Source organism: Hippichthys cyanospilos, chromosome 4 (assembly GCF_059441005.1).
Source record: "Hippichthys cyanospilos isolate Australia breed blue-spotted pipefish chromosome 4, RoL_Hcya_1.0, whole genome shotgun sequence".
In the NCBI taxonomy this organism is placed as follows: Eukaryota; Metazoa; Chordata; class Actinopteri; order Syngnathiformes; family Syngnathidae; genus Hippichthys; species Hippichthys cyanospilos.
This window is the reverse complement of record NC_142372.1, coordinates 18492723-18509370: the sequence shown is the minus strand read 5'-3', so window position 1 is coordinate 18509370 and position 16648 is coordinate 18492723. Positions and strand designations below refer to the sequence as shown.

The following is a 16648-nucleotide window of genomic DNA, read 5'->3' as shown; positions in this document are numbered from 1 at the left end:
GCAAGCAATTTTTAGAAGAACCGTGAAAGCCCAAATGGCCTGAATTTAATAAATATACAGTTTGAAAATTTGATTGTAAAATCTGAAAGAGAAAAGAACAGAAAAAAATGGACTACAATCATGGAATTGTTCATTGTTGTATATGGGTCCACATGGAGGAAAAACAAAGAAACAAGATGGGGTGAACTTACTGGCTGCTCACGAGCTTTTCACGTATGGTGGAGAAATCCATGGGCTTTTTGATGACCTTCTTATAGCCAGGGACTGACTTGAGGTTGACAGGCGTGAGGAAAGGCCAAGCGTCCTGATGTCGCTCCAGCTCAGCAAGGAGAACCCTGGTCAACACACATTCAATTATCGCAAAGACGTTACCTTTCAATGCCATTGTAGTTCTGGTTTTTCCTCTGGGCTCTGTGCTAACCATTTGTGTAAACCTCACTTGCTCAAAACGAAGTATTGACAAGAAATGCTGTTAGTTAAAAATCTCGGTGTTGCAGAATAAACAAAAGTTTCAGTCTTGGATCAATTTTAGAGAAAAACAAACAAGGCCTGAAGGTTAATTAAACAAGTGAGGAATGAGGGCTATAGCAATAATAAAAGTCAGTACCTGCATAATCCCAAATCCCTGTTGTTGTCTCGAGCAGTCTTTGCTCTTTTGACACACGCGGGACTCTCCTGATTTGGTCCCGGCAGGGCAGTTAAGCCGTCCTCACTTTTCTTATTCCGACTGTCTTTCGAGCCTTTCTTGGGTGTGCTGCTGGCACTGGCCGGGTCGTCCTCAGACACATCCCCGTTACCCGCGTTCTTCCCGTTCTTCTTGGTCTCGCTGCCTTTCTTGCCTGCTCCCACGTTGGATGCTACTGGTTTGCATGGAGGTTTTTTGCTTTTGGGAGTTGGACCACTTGCCTGGAGAGAGTAAGACACAGCACCTTTGAGATTCAGCCATCAAGCTGGCAGTACAGTACATCACATACTTCCACTATTGTATGACATTTCTGCAGACTAGGGCAACTGTAGCATAGTAGTTGGAAAAAGTCATGAAACCAGTAAATCAATTAGGCATGGGATGATATGAGATTCTGACGCATGATTAAATAACACGGTATTGCGGCATCACAATATTGAAATTATTAGAAAGTTTTTGCTGAATAGACATTTTTCTACATTATAAAAACATATATTACAACATTTGTGCACTAAGCTTTTCCTAAATAGACATTTTACTACATTACAAAATATACATTACAGCATTTGTGCAAACACAAACATTTACCATGCTAAATTTTATGATTCTCTCTAAGCTTGCGGCTTTCTGTCGCCTGCTCGTTTTCGAAAGCCGAAAACTGCCCAATTGACTGCTCGTGTCCTACCTTGAGCGATATCACATAAAACGCTCCGTGAAAGTAGCATATGATAACGTTATCCACGGTACCCTATGATTGGCGGCCGCGGCAGAGGACTCCCATACGCTACACAATGGGAGCTGCACGCTGCAGTTGCCCGTTAAATAAAGAAAAACTCTTTCCAGTTTGACAGATTTGTATAAAATCGCAATAAATTGCCAATCCGTTTATCGGCCCATGCATAAAGCAAACATTATGCAACGGTTGAAATCTGCAAGCTACAAGTACGAGGATAGAAAACGTGCATGTTAACTACTAGTCAAATTTGATAACATCCAGCTTAAGGTTGGCCTAGTAGGCCGAAAGTGACACTACTAGTGGAAGAGACTGAAAATAGAGTCCTTCTACTAGTTCATCGCATTGTGTTATAAGTGAGGAGAAAGGCAAGGGCTGCAATCCAGAGGAGAGATACCTTAGTTATGCAGGCCGGGCAGTACCAGTCTCCCTCGGGGATGCTGGTGATTTTGGGTTTGTGACAGTAAGTGTGGCAGCCTTTGTCGCAGCCGTCACATAGTAGCAGGAGGTCTTCGTTGTCTCCCTTTTTGCACATCTGACAGTACTGAACAACAAGAGCACTGGTTAAAACTGAATACAAATTCATTGTACAGTTTTCTTTTTATCTGCTACTCACCAGTGGTAATAAATAAAGTACTTAGAAATACTAGGTTTAGTTTCAGGAGTACATTTGCTCACCACTTTCATGATGGAGCGCTCCCAAGCGATGGACTTCTGCAGCTGCTGGATACACATGGCCAGCTGGGCGGCACTGCGCACTTCAGTCAGGGCCTTCCTCCACACCTTCATACCGTGGGCCACCTCCTCCTCGCCACTGTTGCAAGATAAGCGATGGTGACAATGAGAAACGCAACACACAGCAATACTCACATATTTTGCATAATAAATATGGCTGTATACAAGAACATGACAAACTATCAGTCAGTTTAACCAGGCACCAACAAGACAGCAGAGCTCCAGCTGGACAAGCATTAATATTGTGGGAGTGTGAGGCGCTGGGAAGAGGTTACACTGACTGTGTCACGTAAAGGGACGTTCATGCAGAAACGAGTGAACGGGTAAAACCTGCGTAAAGTGTATGCGGGAGAGTAGTAGACCAAAGCCAAAGTTACTGATGCACAACACCATGCAGATGACTGTAGAAAACACACAATGCCTTCACAGGAAATACCACTCCCCCTCGGGAAAAAAATGCACAAAATTAATGAAGAAAAAAAAGTTGACAAGCCACCATAAACAAGTGTGCTGTGAAAGCATCCAACACTGTGGAGGAGCAGTCACGGACATCATTCAGAATTGCCTCTCACAAACAAATGACCCACTCACGTGATTCAAACAATCCCATACCTAAAATGCATGTTACAGTACATTATATGAGCATATTTAAGTATGTGTGTGTGAAAATGTTGAGAGCGAGAATGGTTCAGTAGTGTGTATAAGTGGCGGATAGTTTGCATGAGGGCAAAACCATTTTTCTGAGTGTGCCTCAATGTATACTAGTGGAAAAAAAAATATCGTGTGCATCGGAGACCATTTCAGTAGATGTGAGTGTTGCATCAATATAGCTGTATTGCACGCAGGTTTTTGAGAGTATATGACATGATTTCATTAGTGTGCCCAAGACTGTCTGCGTAACTTATGTTCAATATGTAAAATTTCGAGTAAGAAAAATTGTGCATGTGACATTTGAGCATTGTGTGTGAGGGCTATTTCAGAATTTATGAGCTGTTTTGCAGACTAACGTGAGTAAAAGAAAAAAAATACTATTGCGTGTGTGTTTCAGTTCTGCATATATATGTGAGGTTTTCGATCGTGTGAATTTGGTTTCAGAAGTGAATGCTAGCGTAAACACAAGTCAAAGGTTTGCTTTGAGTGGGAATCAGAAGTTACGACATTGTTTGTGTAGCGTGTGACAGCAGAAAAAATAAACAAATGACGTTTCAGTATTTTTTATGAGCATTTTTAGTAGAGTGTAAGAACAGGTATCTGTAGTGTGGATGTGGGCATTTCAGCTGCGGCAGTAAGAGGCAATAGTGAAAGACGTCCCCGACAGCACCACATCCAGCACCCTCAACTTTGGACTCATACGGGAAAGCACACACAGAAAAAGAGAGGGTCTTAACATGAGAGCGGGGGAGCTTTCGGTTGGAGAGATGACCTACCCTTCCCTGTCAGCACTAGCGGATGGTGCGGGGGCAGGGACAGTGACCGTACCCACATTATCCAGCCTGATCTGAATGGTGGTACCTAAGGGGCTCCTCAGGTACCTTCTCTCGATGTTGCGCTCCAGATTGGCCAGACGGGTCACTGCTATGTCCAGAGGGTTGTCTGGGTGACGAATCACCCCGCCCTTCTCCCCCCGCTCCTCGGGATGATCCTTGTCTCCCCCGTTTGACGATGAGGACGCCGCGCCCGATCTGGTGGGGGGCTTGTGCTCGTAATACACCAGATCTTCCCTCTCCGACTGAGGATCTGGATGGGTCCAGCCCTAGGGGCACCATACAAAAAGTTGGGTCTATTCAGCGAAAATTTCATATTTAGATTGAAACAACGGGAAAATAAAAGCAGTTAGCTGTGAATGGTATGCAATTAAAACATATTGACAAATGACTATGTTACCATTGTAATGATTTAACAACGAACGCATTTTCATGTTTTAACATAATAAAATACTATAGCGATACTATCATGCAACTTAAGTGTTGAAAATGGCTTGCTCTTTCACAATGCAATGCTAATGGGTGAACGAACTTGCCATGTTTGGAATCTTCTAAAAAGTGATAATTTTGGAAATATAGGCACTGTGCCCGGCGCCAGCGATATAGTAAAATTAGAGCTTGCACTGGCACCTATGATCTCCATTCATGTTCGTCAATTCACTGTGACATTCTAAAAGTGTAAGTTTAGAGAGGCAGAGCACACTCCCATCCCGTTTCAAAGTCTTAAAATTGAAAAAAAAAAAGTCATATACCTAAATGGCCCAGTGATGGTGAATGTAGAGGACATACTTACTTTAAAACGTGAATCTTATGTTAAAACATGAAATTGAACTGGTTTTGTTCTGCTGTAGCAACAATAAACTTCCATGTCTACACACCTTGACCTGCAGGCTGGCAGCAGTAACCTTCCTTTCGAGTTCTTCCACCTGCTGGAGTACGGCAATGTCCATCTCCATGGCCTGCTCCTCTACACACCAACCTCGTACCGACTCCACACTGACTTGGCTCTCCTCCAGCTCCCGCAGCTCGATCATGGCCACTAGGCGAATATATCATATAAAGTCGATCGTTGATTTACAAAAGAAAAAAAAAAACGACAAAATTACAGCTGTATGAATCTATTTAGTTGCCAATATTATTTAAGTACTGTAAGAATGACACTTTTTTTATTGGATGTTGGAATAAAGTTGAGGGGTTTTCATTATGTGGTTGGTGGAAATTATTTTATTTATTGATTTTTATTAAGATTTGGATTATGTGATTGGTGGAATTTTTTGCTATTTATTGAGCATGCGTGTTACTCAAAACAATTCTATTTCAAACGACCTTACTTAAACAAATGAATAGGCAAAACATGTAAATAAACTTTTCAATCATAATACTGATGAAATGTAATTTTTAAAACGGTGATGTCATAATTATTACAAAGAATTAAACAGTTTATTATCACGATTTTTCAATTATGCTGTTTGTTCTAGCATGTGCATTTTTATCCACATGGAGGCACTCTAACAGATAGGGGGCTTGCGCCTCTGTGCTTTTCTTTATAATCATAATAGTAGTCGCTCTTGGCCGGGGATTGAGAATATACTTATTCTGCCTCCTTGACTTGCACCTCCACATATAGTAAAAGATGTGCCAGGCAATTTTGTTTTAATACCTAACATGCATTTTTTTTTTGACAGCAGTAACCTTCAGTACAGTATTTACTGAGCAAATCAACCCCCCCCCCCCAAAAAAAAAAAAAAAAAAAAAAAAATCAGGTGCCTGGAATCTAAACACACCAAGTCACTTTGGTTTTACTTGTAGATTTACTAGCAACTTCAACCAGGCGCGCCCATGTAACAGCTTGAAGCAAGCAAGCTTAAAAGGGCTGTTTAATGTTACCGTTTTGCAGTACTTACCGTCCTTATGTTTTATGCAGACTTGGGGGATCATCTCCAGATATTTCTGCACCTGCCTCTGGAGGCCTTTCTCTCTCATACCTCGGCTATGGAGAGCAGCGACCAGCGCCCGCAGCTCCTCAATGTCAGATATACGCCACCAACCGGTCAACATGTCTAAAGGACAGCAACACAAGTTGTGGGTAAATAAGAACACATTTACCACTCATATCCTTCTTTCAACTGTGTATCGCTGGTGTCTGGTGGAATACTTGATTTCTGCTGTTATACAACATCTGATAGGTTAGTGGTCCTCTTTTTCAGATATAGACGGATGTCTTACCCTCTGGGATAGGCCGGGGTGTGTGGTGGTCTAGAGATTTTGGAATCTCCACAGCAGGAGGAGAGGGCAAGGATGAACTTTTCTCAAGACGAGGTAGAGGCGATTCGCTCTTACTGGACACACTTGCTGCAGTGTTGCCCTCCACCGAATGACCCAACATGGGACTGGGGCTGCTGCACAGAGGCAAGCTGGGACTGATCATACCGCTCGACCAGCTCCCCAAAGACACTCCCAGTAATGAAATGCCAGACTTTGCCTGGGAAGAAAACACAAAAGGATTGGGGATTAGTCCCACACAGACACAAAGTTCAGGTTAACTCTTCAATTAATCAGCCAGTGTAAGTTTTAGACTATTATAGTGAACTTTTGGTTTTGAAAAAGACCCCCTCCCCCAGTTATTTCATCTGTCTGATTTTACAAAGATTATGCTAAAATATATTTTCACCAACTATGTTTAAAGTGAATTCAAATATTTGTTTCTAAATACATTATTCATTGTATTACAATGCTGGAAACATGGCTCTGTTGGCCTAGTTTTTTGAGGGAAAAGTTAAAAAAAAGAGGCCACTTTAAATGTATAAACATGTAAATTAGTGATGTGTAGGCATTAGAAAACTACAACATAAAATGCAGCGTGTTTTTTTTTTTAATTAGCTTAGTGATATTAGTTGACAGCTGAGCACTGTGGTTTCAACACATTCAGCGGTCTCAACCACAGCATTTGAGAGTGGAGGCAATGGATAGTTACCATTTTGAAACATCATTTGATTTACTTGGCGCTTTTGTTTCCAACACGTTTGTGGTGTGTCTGAGGCCTTAGTTTCACTTTGCTTTAAGAGCCAACCTTCAATTTCATACAATTAACGATTTAATCGTCTTTATATCCTTTCCAGTGGATATTTTGCAAGCCTACTCTCTATGCGATCACAATTCCATGAACTTGTGGCTTATGGCCTCACCTGCAGTGCCGAGAGAGGGTATGTGAGGAGGCCGGGTGGATGGTGCGGGCTGACCGAGGCTGACGCCGCAGAAGGGGTGAGAGGGAGCGCAGGTGACGCCGGAGGGGACCTGGGCTTGTTGGGTGTGGATGACGCCTGGGGCGTGGCATCAAGTGCCCCGGGTGGGGTCGCCGTCAGGGAAGAAAGGTCGCAGGGGTTGCGAGGGAGCAGGCTGAACCAGTGTCCGCTCCTCTCGGTCAGAACCCGAAGCAGCTGGTCGTTTGGCTGGAGGGAGAGTTGTTGGGATGGAGTTGGGGATGAGGCCGGAGGAGTATTCCCCGGGCTTTCATGCAGGGCCGGCAGGGCCCGGGCGGATAGGGAGGTCGAAATTGGATCGGGGATATTTGAAGCGTCGTGCCCGACAATCACAGCGGTTTTCGCCACTTCCGGCTCAGAGGTATTGCGAGAAGGGGAGAATGATGTCACGGAGGTTGTTGCAACAGGAGAGCATGTATGTTTGCCATTCTGTCCGGCGTGAGGGCTCGCCTGGTCCTCTGCCTTCACCGTTTCTCTGGGAGCGTCTGGACAAAGTTGAGACCCATAGCCTTCTTGTTGGTAGAAAGAGGTTGGAGAAGCTTTTCTCTCTTCGTGCTCGTTCTCCTCCTCTTTCTGTTGTTGCAAGCCATGTGGGAGGACAGAATGTGAGGCAGGTTTGTCCTTCTCTAGTTCAATTTCCAGAGGTTCATCTTTGACCTTGACTTCCTCCGCTGCTCTTCTTCGCCTCTGTCGCTCCTCCTCAAGTTCCTCTGGTGCTGCGGGCGAAGAATTAGAAATATAAATTTAGTCTTAGGGTTGCACTTGCAACTTGCCGCCGTTTTGGGAACCATTTTAGCTGTTTTAATAGGAATGTAATCAAGTTTGTCATGGGTGGGAATTTTAGCCAGAATGTCATTTTCAACTTTGACTCTTGCAACAAACTAAGTCATAATGACATATTTTTAATGAGACACAAAATCATTATAATGAGATATGATCTTATTCTGTAATTCTGACTTTGCTCAACTGACAGTAACAAAGCTTTGAGCTTTGTGTGTATTTTGCTGCTCTCCACAGGAATCCAAAATTAAGCTTCATGAAAGTATTGTGGAGTTGACAGAAATGGGGCACATGCAATTAGCAACAGAAAAAACTGATACTGAGAGTATATATACTGTAAATGTCATACAATTTGGAACTCATGACAAATTAGGTTTGTCTATGGCCAACCAACCATCAACCATAAACGTACAAAAATGGTAAAAAAAAAAAAAAATCAAGTATTATCCGACCAACAGTCTTTTTTGGTGTAGTGTAACTACCTTCTCCACTCTCCATAGCTTCAATGAAGACACCTCCACAGTGAGGAAGTACCCAGTATCGACGGCGGTAACGATCTTGGCCGTACATCATGGAGCGCAAGGAATGGGATATTTCAAACAGCTTTCTTCTAGTCTGGTGATGTTGCTGCATTTGGACAGAGCATTCACAGGTTTCTATTTTAGAATATATTCCTCAATACTGAAATATCGGCATGAAATAAATACAAGCAATACCTTAGCTAACTTCTCTATCTGCTTTTCTAGTTCCTCCACACTAGTAGCTTGGTCAACTTCATCCTGACAATGAAAAACAATTATTCTTCAAGGTCAGTTATGAATGCATCTATTTATCAATTTTGCGACTGTTTTTTTTTTTTTAACCTCATCATAGGTTTCCACTTTTTTAATCTTCTTAAGGTCATCTTCATCCTCGTCTTCATCATCGTCAGCTGGATCATCACTGTCATCGTCGTCATCGTCGTCGTCTTCACTGTCACCACCAAGTTTCCTCTTGCGTTTTATAGCTGAAGACGGTGTGCCGAGTGACTGGTTTTCTTCCACACCCACGCTAGCTTCCCTTTTCCCAGTACGTTTGGCATAAATGGCTCTCAATCTGGATCGGAAAAGCAGAGTGTGAGGTTTATATTGTCTAGAGTTACAAAACATTACTACTTACTTCTTGAGTTTCCCCTCCATGATAATTTTGTCTTTCCTCATGTTTGCCATCTGATCCAGGTTCTTATCGATTTCACTAGAAGAAGAGATACAATAATGTGAAATTCTGGAAACACCAACAAGGAACAATGCAACTTATTGTCAAGGATGTCCACTTTTGTGCCTTTCTTTGTCTCACTGTATCTTTGTTGCAACCCACTACACTCTAGGGCCTTTTTCATGAAAAAACCCTGTTTGAAGCATTGCCGTTACAAGTGACCACTAATCTTATGGTTTCATCAGCAGTTGTCAATACAATTCTATGGCTCCAACACCAGTCGTGAGTTCTGCTGTTCTGCTGCTTATTTCACAACAGCAAGTACATCGTGCAAAAAGTAGTAAAACAGTCAAGTTCACATGGAGCCTTGTATTTATATTAGAATGCATTTTTAATGGGGTCTTGTATTCAGATTAGAATGAATTTTTAATCAAGCTGTGGATTGAATAGACGGGTTAAAACAAGCACCACTACTGTACTAAATAGACAAATGAACTCCCATCCTGGTAAATCGTGATGTTTACATCGATCTGCGTGTGTCAAACGGCTATAAAATAGCAGCTCTGATTGATGTAGTGGCGGCCTGTACATACCAGATCGAAATAGGTCACATGACATGTAAATAGGTGACCCCGTGTACAAAGTTTTACCCAGGCCAAATAAAGTTCCCGTTCAACTAGAAATTGCACCTGATTGTTTTAACATGTCACAAGTACATATTAACTTTGTATCACACCTGATAACAACTTTGCTGCAAGCAAGCTCATTTGCAAGGAATCCCAGGATGGAGGCTTTCTGGGAAGGCGTGTGGGCTTGGAAAGCCTTGGTTTTCAGACTGAGGGCCAGAGGGGCCAGCTCAGTATTGGCACAATGGGCCCCCATGTACATCTGCAGCACCTCAGACACATTATCCCTGTTTATGCCAACGTTCGTCAGATGGTCCCCCAACATGGTCTTTGTCTAACAGAAAAATAGATGTTTTTAATAGATGTTATTTCATATACTGCGGTTTTCAAATTTGAGAAAAAAAAATGGCCTTTGTTAAATTACAACTAGATAATAATTTACCTTTTGTCCAGGGGGCAAACCAGGATCACAGACAGCAAGGGAGAGGAGTTTGACCAGGAGGTCTTGGACTTGACCCATGCTATCCCCTACGTTGAGCAAGCCTTCTTGTAGCATTCCCAGTGTGGGGACATCAATATTCAAGTCCAGTCCCAAAACCTTGCCAAACCCTCGCAAGAACTGCATCAGCATCAAACAGTTGGACACTGCACGTCCTGGAAGGATCAGCCCAGGAATTCTGGAGAACTCAGGGAGAGCCTAAAAAACATTTGGCGGAAACAATGTTTCAAGTTCAAATAAGAACTATCCTCTCATTTGATGAAGAATTGTATTGTATTGAAGGTGTTTGATTACACCCTTTAACATTATGTAGTACTACCATTAGCCACTTGATGGCATCGAAATAAACACAACTACAGACACTGATTTTATGGCATCATGCTTATTGTCATATAAAACCATTAAGAACAAACCTACTAACGTTTATTTTCTAAGCACATATATACTATGCTCAAGAAGGGTCTCAAATGGCAAATTTGCCCGGGTCTGTGTTTGAGGATTAAGGAAAGAAACCGCATCTACAATAAACAACATATTACAAACATGGTAAAGGTTAAAATGGGGAATTCACTTGTTTGACTAAAAGATCTCAACTACCTTCTGATCAGACAAGCACATGTCTTCATTTGGCTTCTTCAGCTCTCTGGCAATCTCCAACTCCAGCCTGCGTTGCTCCAACTTGCGCTCTTTGTTGAGACGCTTCTCATCCCTTTTTTCCTGCCGCAGGCGCTCGCGCTCCTGAGGAGTCGGGAGTTAGCAGTAGCATTAAGAGAAAAGGTGTTGTACAGATTGTGTTAAAAAAAAATAAATGTATTTTTTGGTACATCCGTGTATGCATGTGTGAAAGCAGATGAGAGATTGCAGAAATGGATTCCAAGGAAAAGTGCTCCAGGGTCAGAATCTTGGGTGGGATAAAGTAAACAATAATGGAGGATGCGAGGAGGCAATTATAAAGACTTTCTTTTTATGGCGTGGCGTGGGGTGCCCATACTACTACCCAGGGATATTTGCAACCCGCTTTCCATTTAATGGCCCACAGCAAATACTTTAGGGCAGTGTAAAAAATTGAGTGTAAAAAAGCATAGGGTGCAAAACCATAACCACTACTGTGACAACTTCCAATAGATATGCAAATAACGTCTACAAATTATTTACAACCATTAAAAAAAAAGACTAAAGTCTAGATGTTTTTTAGGCAATAACGAAATGCCTGCATTGTTAAGATTGATCGCTGTAATGCCAGCAATTGGATTGCTTGGTCAGGTATTTGTCCATACATCCATTTTCTAGAGATTTAATGCATAACTCATGTCCCTTGGATCTTTGGGTTTCATGATTTTGGTTGTGTGCACAGCAATTCAAGCATGATGCACTTTTTTTCTTGAAAAGTAGTGACAATGGATATGCAAAACAGTGATGATTATATAAACAATACGATTACTCGTAGCTTGAAAAGTTTGGGCACCGCCGGTGTAGTGTGTGTATGTGTTGTGTGTCACTCATTTTTTTTTTTCCAGCCTATTACTACCTCTGCTTTCTTGCGAGCCTCAACAGCCTTCATCAGCATTACATGCTGCCTCCTCCTCTCTCTCTCCTACGGTGGCAGAAAACAGAGGCACATTACAGTAAGGGACAAACTGCAAAAAGCCTGGTCAAAGCCATACAATTTTAGTAGGTATGTATTAATACAAAGGTAATGCTCTAAATTCATTAGAGGCACCATACTCGAACAAACACAAAACGATGCTTCACATGTATACACTGTCACATGTATGGTGGAAGCATTACGTGAGAAGTACAGTAGTACGATGACAACCAAAAAGCAACACATAGATGCGATACGAAGTAGATGTGATGACAGGCTCAAAAAAAGAAAAGCAGCTGGAATCAGTGACGGCGCATCTAAGCTAAAGCGGATAGAATACAAGCGACAAAATATTGGTTGCCAGAAAAATTATATATTGTATTAGTCATTTGTGACATTTATTTGACGCTTTACTAATAATATTTAGGGGAGGGGACGACAAAAAGGAATGATGAGCTACAAACAGTGCAGTTACACTTCAGTGGATTTGGCAGCTTTAGTATTAGCACAGTATGAGACTGCGGAGGATGAGACATCTATTTTGTTCTCTGGTGCATGATTCACAGTCTCCTGCAAAAGGCCACGAGAATCACCGATGACTATCATTTTATTTGATCTCTTCAGGTTTTCCCCTCAATGATATCAGACTGTCATTCCCACTGTGATGCACCAAAGGACACAATTACCACTAGTTCAGCCTGCCAAGAACATTCCCAGCACAGTGACTCAAATGGATGCGAGGAACATTTTAACATTGCGATACTTACAATAGGCACAGTACCTGGCAGTCCTACTGATAAACTTTACCAAAATGGAATGAAATACAGTAATGCATTCCACATCTGTAATACAGCATTTTATTCTCATGCCCAAGCGTTTTTGCAGATTTTAATTACTTGACTTACAATAAAATGTACATACTTTCAAGAGCATGAAGAAGCTCACACTGAACTGACTGCATGGTAAATAGCTGACCTGAGCGGGCATTAGAGCTCCTCACATCACACCTCTAAAAAGGCAACAAACATTGTAACATTGTATTTGTTTAATTCTGTAATTTTTTTCTTATGTTTTGTATAAGACAGCATTGATTTTCTTTATTAAATTAAGAACAAAGTTGGGGGGGGCGCAAACTACATAAATTGCAATTTATTTGACAAAAATGTTCATATACATGTGCTCAACTTGGTGACAGAACAAATTAAACTGGCAAGTCGAGGCACCGCTGAAAGTTAGAATCAAGATAACTTGTTTTTTTTTGTTAGATCTTAGTTTGTCATGTTTACTTTTGTTTTAAGGTTCAGTCTTACAGTGAACAAAATATTAAAGTGAAGAATTGAGTTGTTTAAATCATTTGAGAGCTAGGAATTTTGTCAAAATGTTTTTTATCTCATTAGTTAGGAGTGTGTCAAAAAAAGTTTTTATCTTGTCAATTAGGGGGGCGAGGAGGGGGGGTCTAATATCACAATCAAATACGTATCGGTATTTGGGGTGCTGTGCAATACAAGGGCGGTTTGATGATACTTCAGTGACACAATTTAATTTGGTTCGATTTTAGTGGGATTATAATCCAATTCAGTATGGTACCGCTCAATTTAAGAGGGTGTGATGCAATTGAGTTTCTTATCAGTTTGCATACAGTACCAATCAATTGAAAGTTCAGGCTTTATCGCCAAGATGAAACCTTTGTACATCTTTGTATTTTCTCAGCTTTCTGATGTGGATGCTTTATGATCTGAAATGACTCAACTGCACATTTTCGTCTTTAATAGCTTGAATTTGACATTTGAGACCATTTAAAACTGGAAGGTGGTTCCAAATGTTTGACTTGTACTGGACGTAAAAATGAACGTGTCAGTCATGTAAACTTGGCATTTCCATCAAGGATATATTTCCCCAATAAAAAGACGATTGGGTACAAATCTGGATATGTTTGAAAGTGGAACGATTTAATTCTGTTCTATTTGATGCACTCCCGCTATTTTACCGATATTTCATATCAAAACTCATTTTCATTTTTGTGGATGGGTCTGAAATGTTCCCTATAACTGGGGTTTCACTGTATGTCAAATTGCTCATTCCAATTCATTTCTTTAAATACCAATATCATGTAATTTTCCCCCTCATAGCTTGCATGTGGGTCCAAATGGGTTTGATTCAGCAGCTAATTTGTGAGAAGGGCTACAAGCAGGATAGTCAGGCTGGACGTAAATGCTATGGAGAAGCAATTTGCCCCCATGGTGGAATCAATAACGACGACGATCTGGGCACATGCTGTTTCTGCCATCAAAAGAGTCAACGGTGACGTGGGTGATCCGACTGAATAAAATGGTCAATGAGAAGAGAGGCTCGGGAAGGTTTAAGTCCAGCGCTCAAACAGCAGAACAGATGCAAGCTTAATGTCTTGTCCAAACTGCCAAGCATTCATGAGTAGGTTTGCAAAGGGGTGGAAAATCTGCAGTAAAATTTAAATCACAGAATTCATGAGATTTAACAACCAATTCAGGGTCATGGAAATTGATCATAAATAAACAGAAATTTCAACTTTTTTTTTTTTTTTTTTACAAGCAGACATCATTGTAAAATAATCCTCTCCTCGTCCAGTTGTGGGGCCATTAGAGTAGAGTGGAACGTTTTGTGTTGTACACATTTTTTTTAATCTACATTTTACATCCACTCAAGTTTTTGATGAGTACTAAGCATTATGTAAGGTATGCAAGGCATATTTAGTAACTACTGAAGGCAATATTCCTTCCGGTGTTCTCAGCAACACTCAAGACTACATCTGCTTGACCTGGACCTTCATGATCAAGGCACACAGTGTAGTAACAGTTAACCAAAGTTTTTGGGGCCACATTGTGGCTTTTTTTTAGCATTACTTGTAGGCAAATGGTAAATAGAGCTTTTATTCATTTCTTGAGTATGTTTTCTGCCAGTGTTGCCCCGACTTGTGTTGACAGCCTTGATTTAAAAAAAAAAGCTTGAATTTTAAAGCTTGAATTTTGTAATATAACTTTTGTCTCTTGATTTTCACAATATGACACAGTTCTAATCACCAACCATGTGATAAAGAGGGCTGGGAAACAGGATTCAAGAAGTCGTAGACAAACAGAAATGGCTCCTTCACTACCCTTTTTCATCAAATTCTCTACAGGCTTTAAACTTATTCACTGCCATTAATGGCAATACTAGACAGGGCAGTTAATGAATACAAAGTTATTCATTGACTTCCCAGTTATGGTCGTCAATGGCAGTGAATGAGTTATAAAAGTGTTAAATATTTATTAATTAACTTCAGTAATCTATTGAAAAAAATCTTGATGTAAAATATAAGTTACACCAGTTTTTTTTTTAAATAAAATTTTTGTTCATGTTTGAGTACAAAAATTTTCAGTCTCCAACATATTAATACATAGCTTTGGTTTTCATATTTTCTAGAAGAACGGATTTATTACAAAATGCGAAGTTCCATCTTATTTGCTTCACTTGACACAAATGAAAGCAAAATCAACTGAGCGATGTATCGGAAGTCAAGAGACACGCAACTCGAGGTGGGACTGCACTTGCATGTTTTAGTCAGAATTATAGTAAAATCTATTCTTCCAAGAACCTTCCCGCTTGCCTAGTTGCCATTAGAAAACTGCCATAATTTTGCAAGCCCACTCATGAGCAACACACTCTACTCCAATGCAACAATTAAGACGATGCGTGTGATGGATGGAAACTCCTCGAGTGCATCTTGAGACACAGTGAGTGTGGTTTGGCTAGCAGTCTTTGCAATGCATTCTGAGTAGAAGAGGGGGCGGGGTGAGGGAATGGGGGAGGGGGACAGAAGCTGCCTGGCCAATGTGACAGGGTCAGTTGTCCCTCAGGACGAGCAGATGGAGGCAGCATACTGACTTTTTTTCTCATTTGTTTTGTTTTGCTGGAAAGCCATGCAGAAGAATGTAGTATGACAGCAGCCAGTGCTACACTTAATGCATTGCTATGACAACCATAACACAACCAGTTACACGATGCAGGTGTTAGATGTACAAAAATAAACATACCCATACCATATCTAGTCTATGCCTCTCCAACTCCTGGCAGAGAGAGTTGGCAAAATATTATGAAACAGAAGGAATATCCAGAACCAGAAAGCACAGCGTTTTCATATTCAGAATTACTCATGACTTTCATTACAAGTTGACGTTTGCTGATTAACCATACACACTTTCACACATATACTAAACACATAACACACACAATGGCAAGTTATCATACAGGCAAACTCTTCTTTTGTTGAGTAGTAACTGTTGTTTTAAGTGAAGCTGTAGTAAGCCTACCTGGTGCTTCAGGATCTCCGCCTGCTGTCTCCTCAGCTCTTTCTCCTTGGAGACAAAAGAGATGAGGAGGGAAGATCAATAAACTGTGATACTCCTGCCAATCCCGATTTTGTTCTTTGGAAGCTATGCCAACAGAAAAAGAGCACCAGTGTGCTTCAAAGAAGAAAAAGGCCTTGGAACTTGGTGTCCTTCAATTATCACGTTCATATTTTAGAGGAACCAAAAACGCAACGTTGGCACCCGTGAGGCAAAACTGCACAAGTTGGCATCTGTATGTAGAGATAAACGATTATATGTCCTTATAAAGTATTTTTTCTTCAAATTAAATAGTAGGTAAACATGTGAATTCCGGGTCGCACATGCGTATTACTGGTGGAGGGAGAGAAACTACAACTTTCATTTTGTAGTAACGAAGGATATTTGTTCACAAACGGACTACAGATCGAAATGATTATTATCGGAAATGAGGTGAAAGCATCTCCATGTGTTTTGATGATTTATGTTAGAACATATTGTCACCGTATGACGGCGGCCATTTTATATGGTTATCTATTAGGCATGGGATAAGAAACAAATTCCATGAGTCGAGATATCTCACAACATTGAGTCCATAAGAAACGAGATACGGGTTTTTGCCAAAATTTGACATAAAAAATAACAGCCAATTAAAATGTTCCAATTTCAAAATGATTTCTTTTTATTGAGCAGGCTGCAATTACCCATCTAATTTTTTTCCTAATGC

At 40.9% G+C, this 16648-nt stretch overlaps 1 protein-coding gene across 7 annotated transcripts in view; it reads right to left on the bottom strand.

Annotated features, from left to right (window-relative positions):
• The window catches only part of baz2ba (bromodomain adjacent to zinc finger domain, 2Ba), a 94883-nt gene that overhangs the window by 1987 nt on the left and 76248 nt on the right, over positions 1 to 16648 (bottom strand). For 2 of the 7 annotated variants that reach the window (XM_088413003.1, XM_088413005.1), the window contains 19 exons: positions 15907 to 15951; positions 15637 to 15663; positions 11525 to 11590; positions 10594 to 10734; positions 9940 to 10194; positions 9608 to 9831; positions 8836 to 8910; positions 8541 to 8772; positions 8394 to 8456; positions 8160 to 8304; positions 6823 to 7613; positions 5864 to 6119; positions 5542 to 5697; positions 4516 to 4676; positions 3686 to 3906; positions 2097 to 2232; positions 1816 to 1962; positions 608 to 906; positions 192 to 335 (listed from right to left, as the gene is read on the bottom strand). In XM_088413003.1, coding sequence (XP_088269129.1) covers positions 192 to 335; positions 608 to 906; positions 1816 to 1962; positions 2097 to 2232; positions 3686 to 3906; positions 4516 to 4676; positions 5542 to 5697; positions 5864 to 6119; positions 6823 to 7613; positions 8160 to 8304; positions 8394 to 8456; positions 8541 to 8772; positions 8836 to 8910; positions 9608 to 9831; positions 9940 to 10194; positions 10594 to 10734; positions 11525 to 11590; positions 15637 to 15663; positions 15907 to 15951 — 3584 coding nt within the window. Of the gene's footprint in view, positions 1 to 191; positions 336 to 607; positions 907 to 1815; positions 1963 to 2096; positions 2233 to 3580; positions 3907 to 4515; positions 4677 to 5541; positions 5698 to 5863; positions 6120 to 6822; positions 7614 to 8159; positions 8305 to 8393; positions 8457 to 8540; positions 8773 to 8835; positions 8911 to 9607; positions 9832 to 9939; positions 10195 to 10593; positions 10735 to 11524; positions 11591 to 15636; positions 15664 to 15906; positions 15952 to 16648 lie in introns of all 7 variants that reach the window. The other 5 variants (XM_088412998.1, XM_088413001.1, XM_088413000.1 and 2 more) reach the window with 4 other exon arrangements.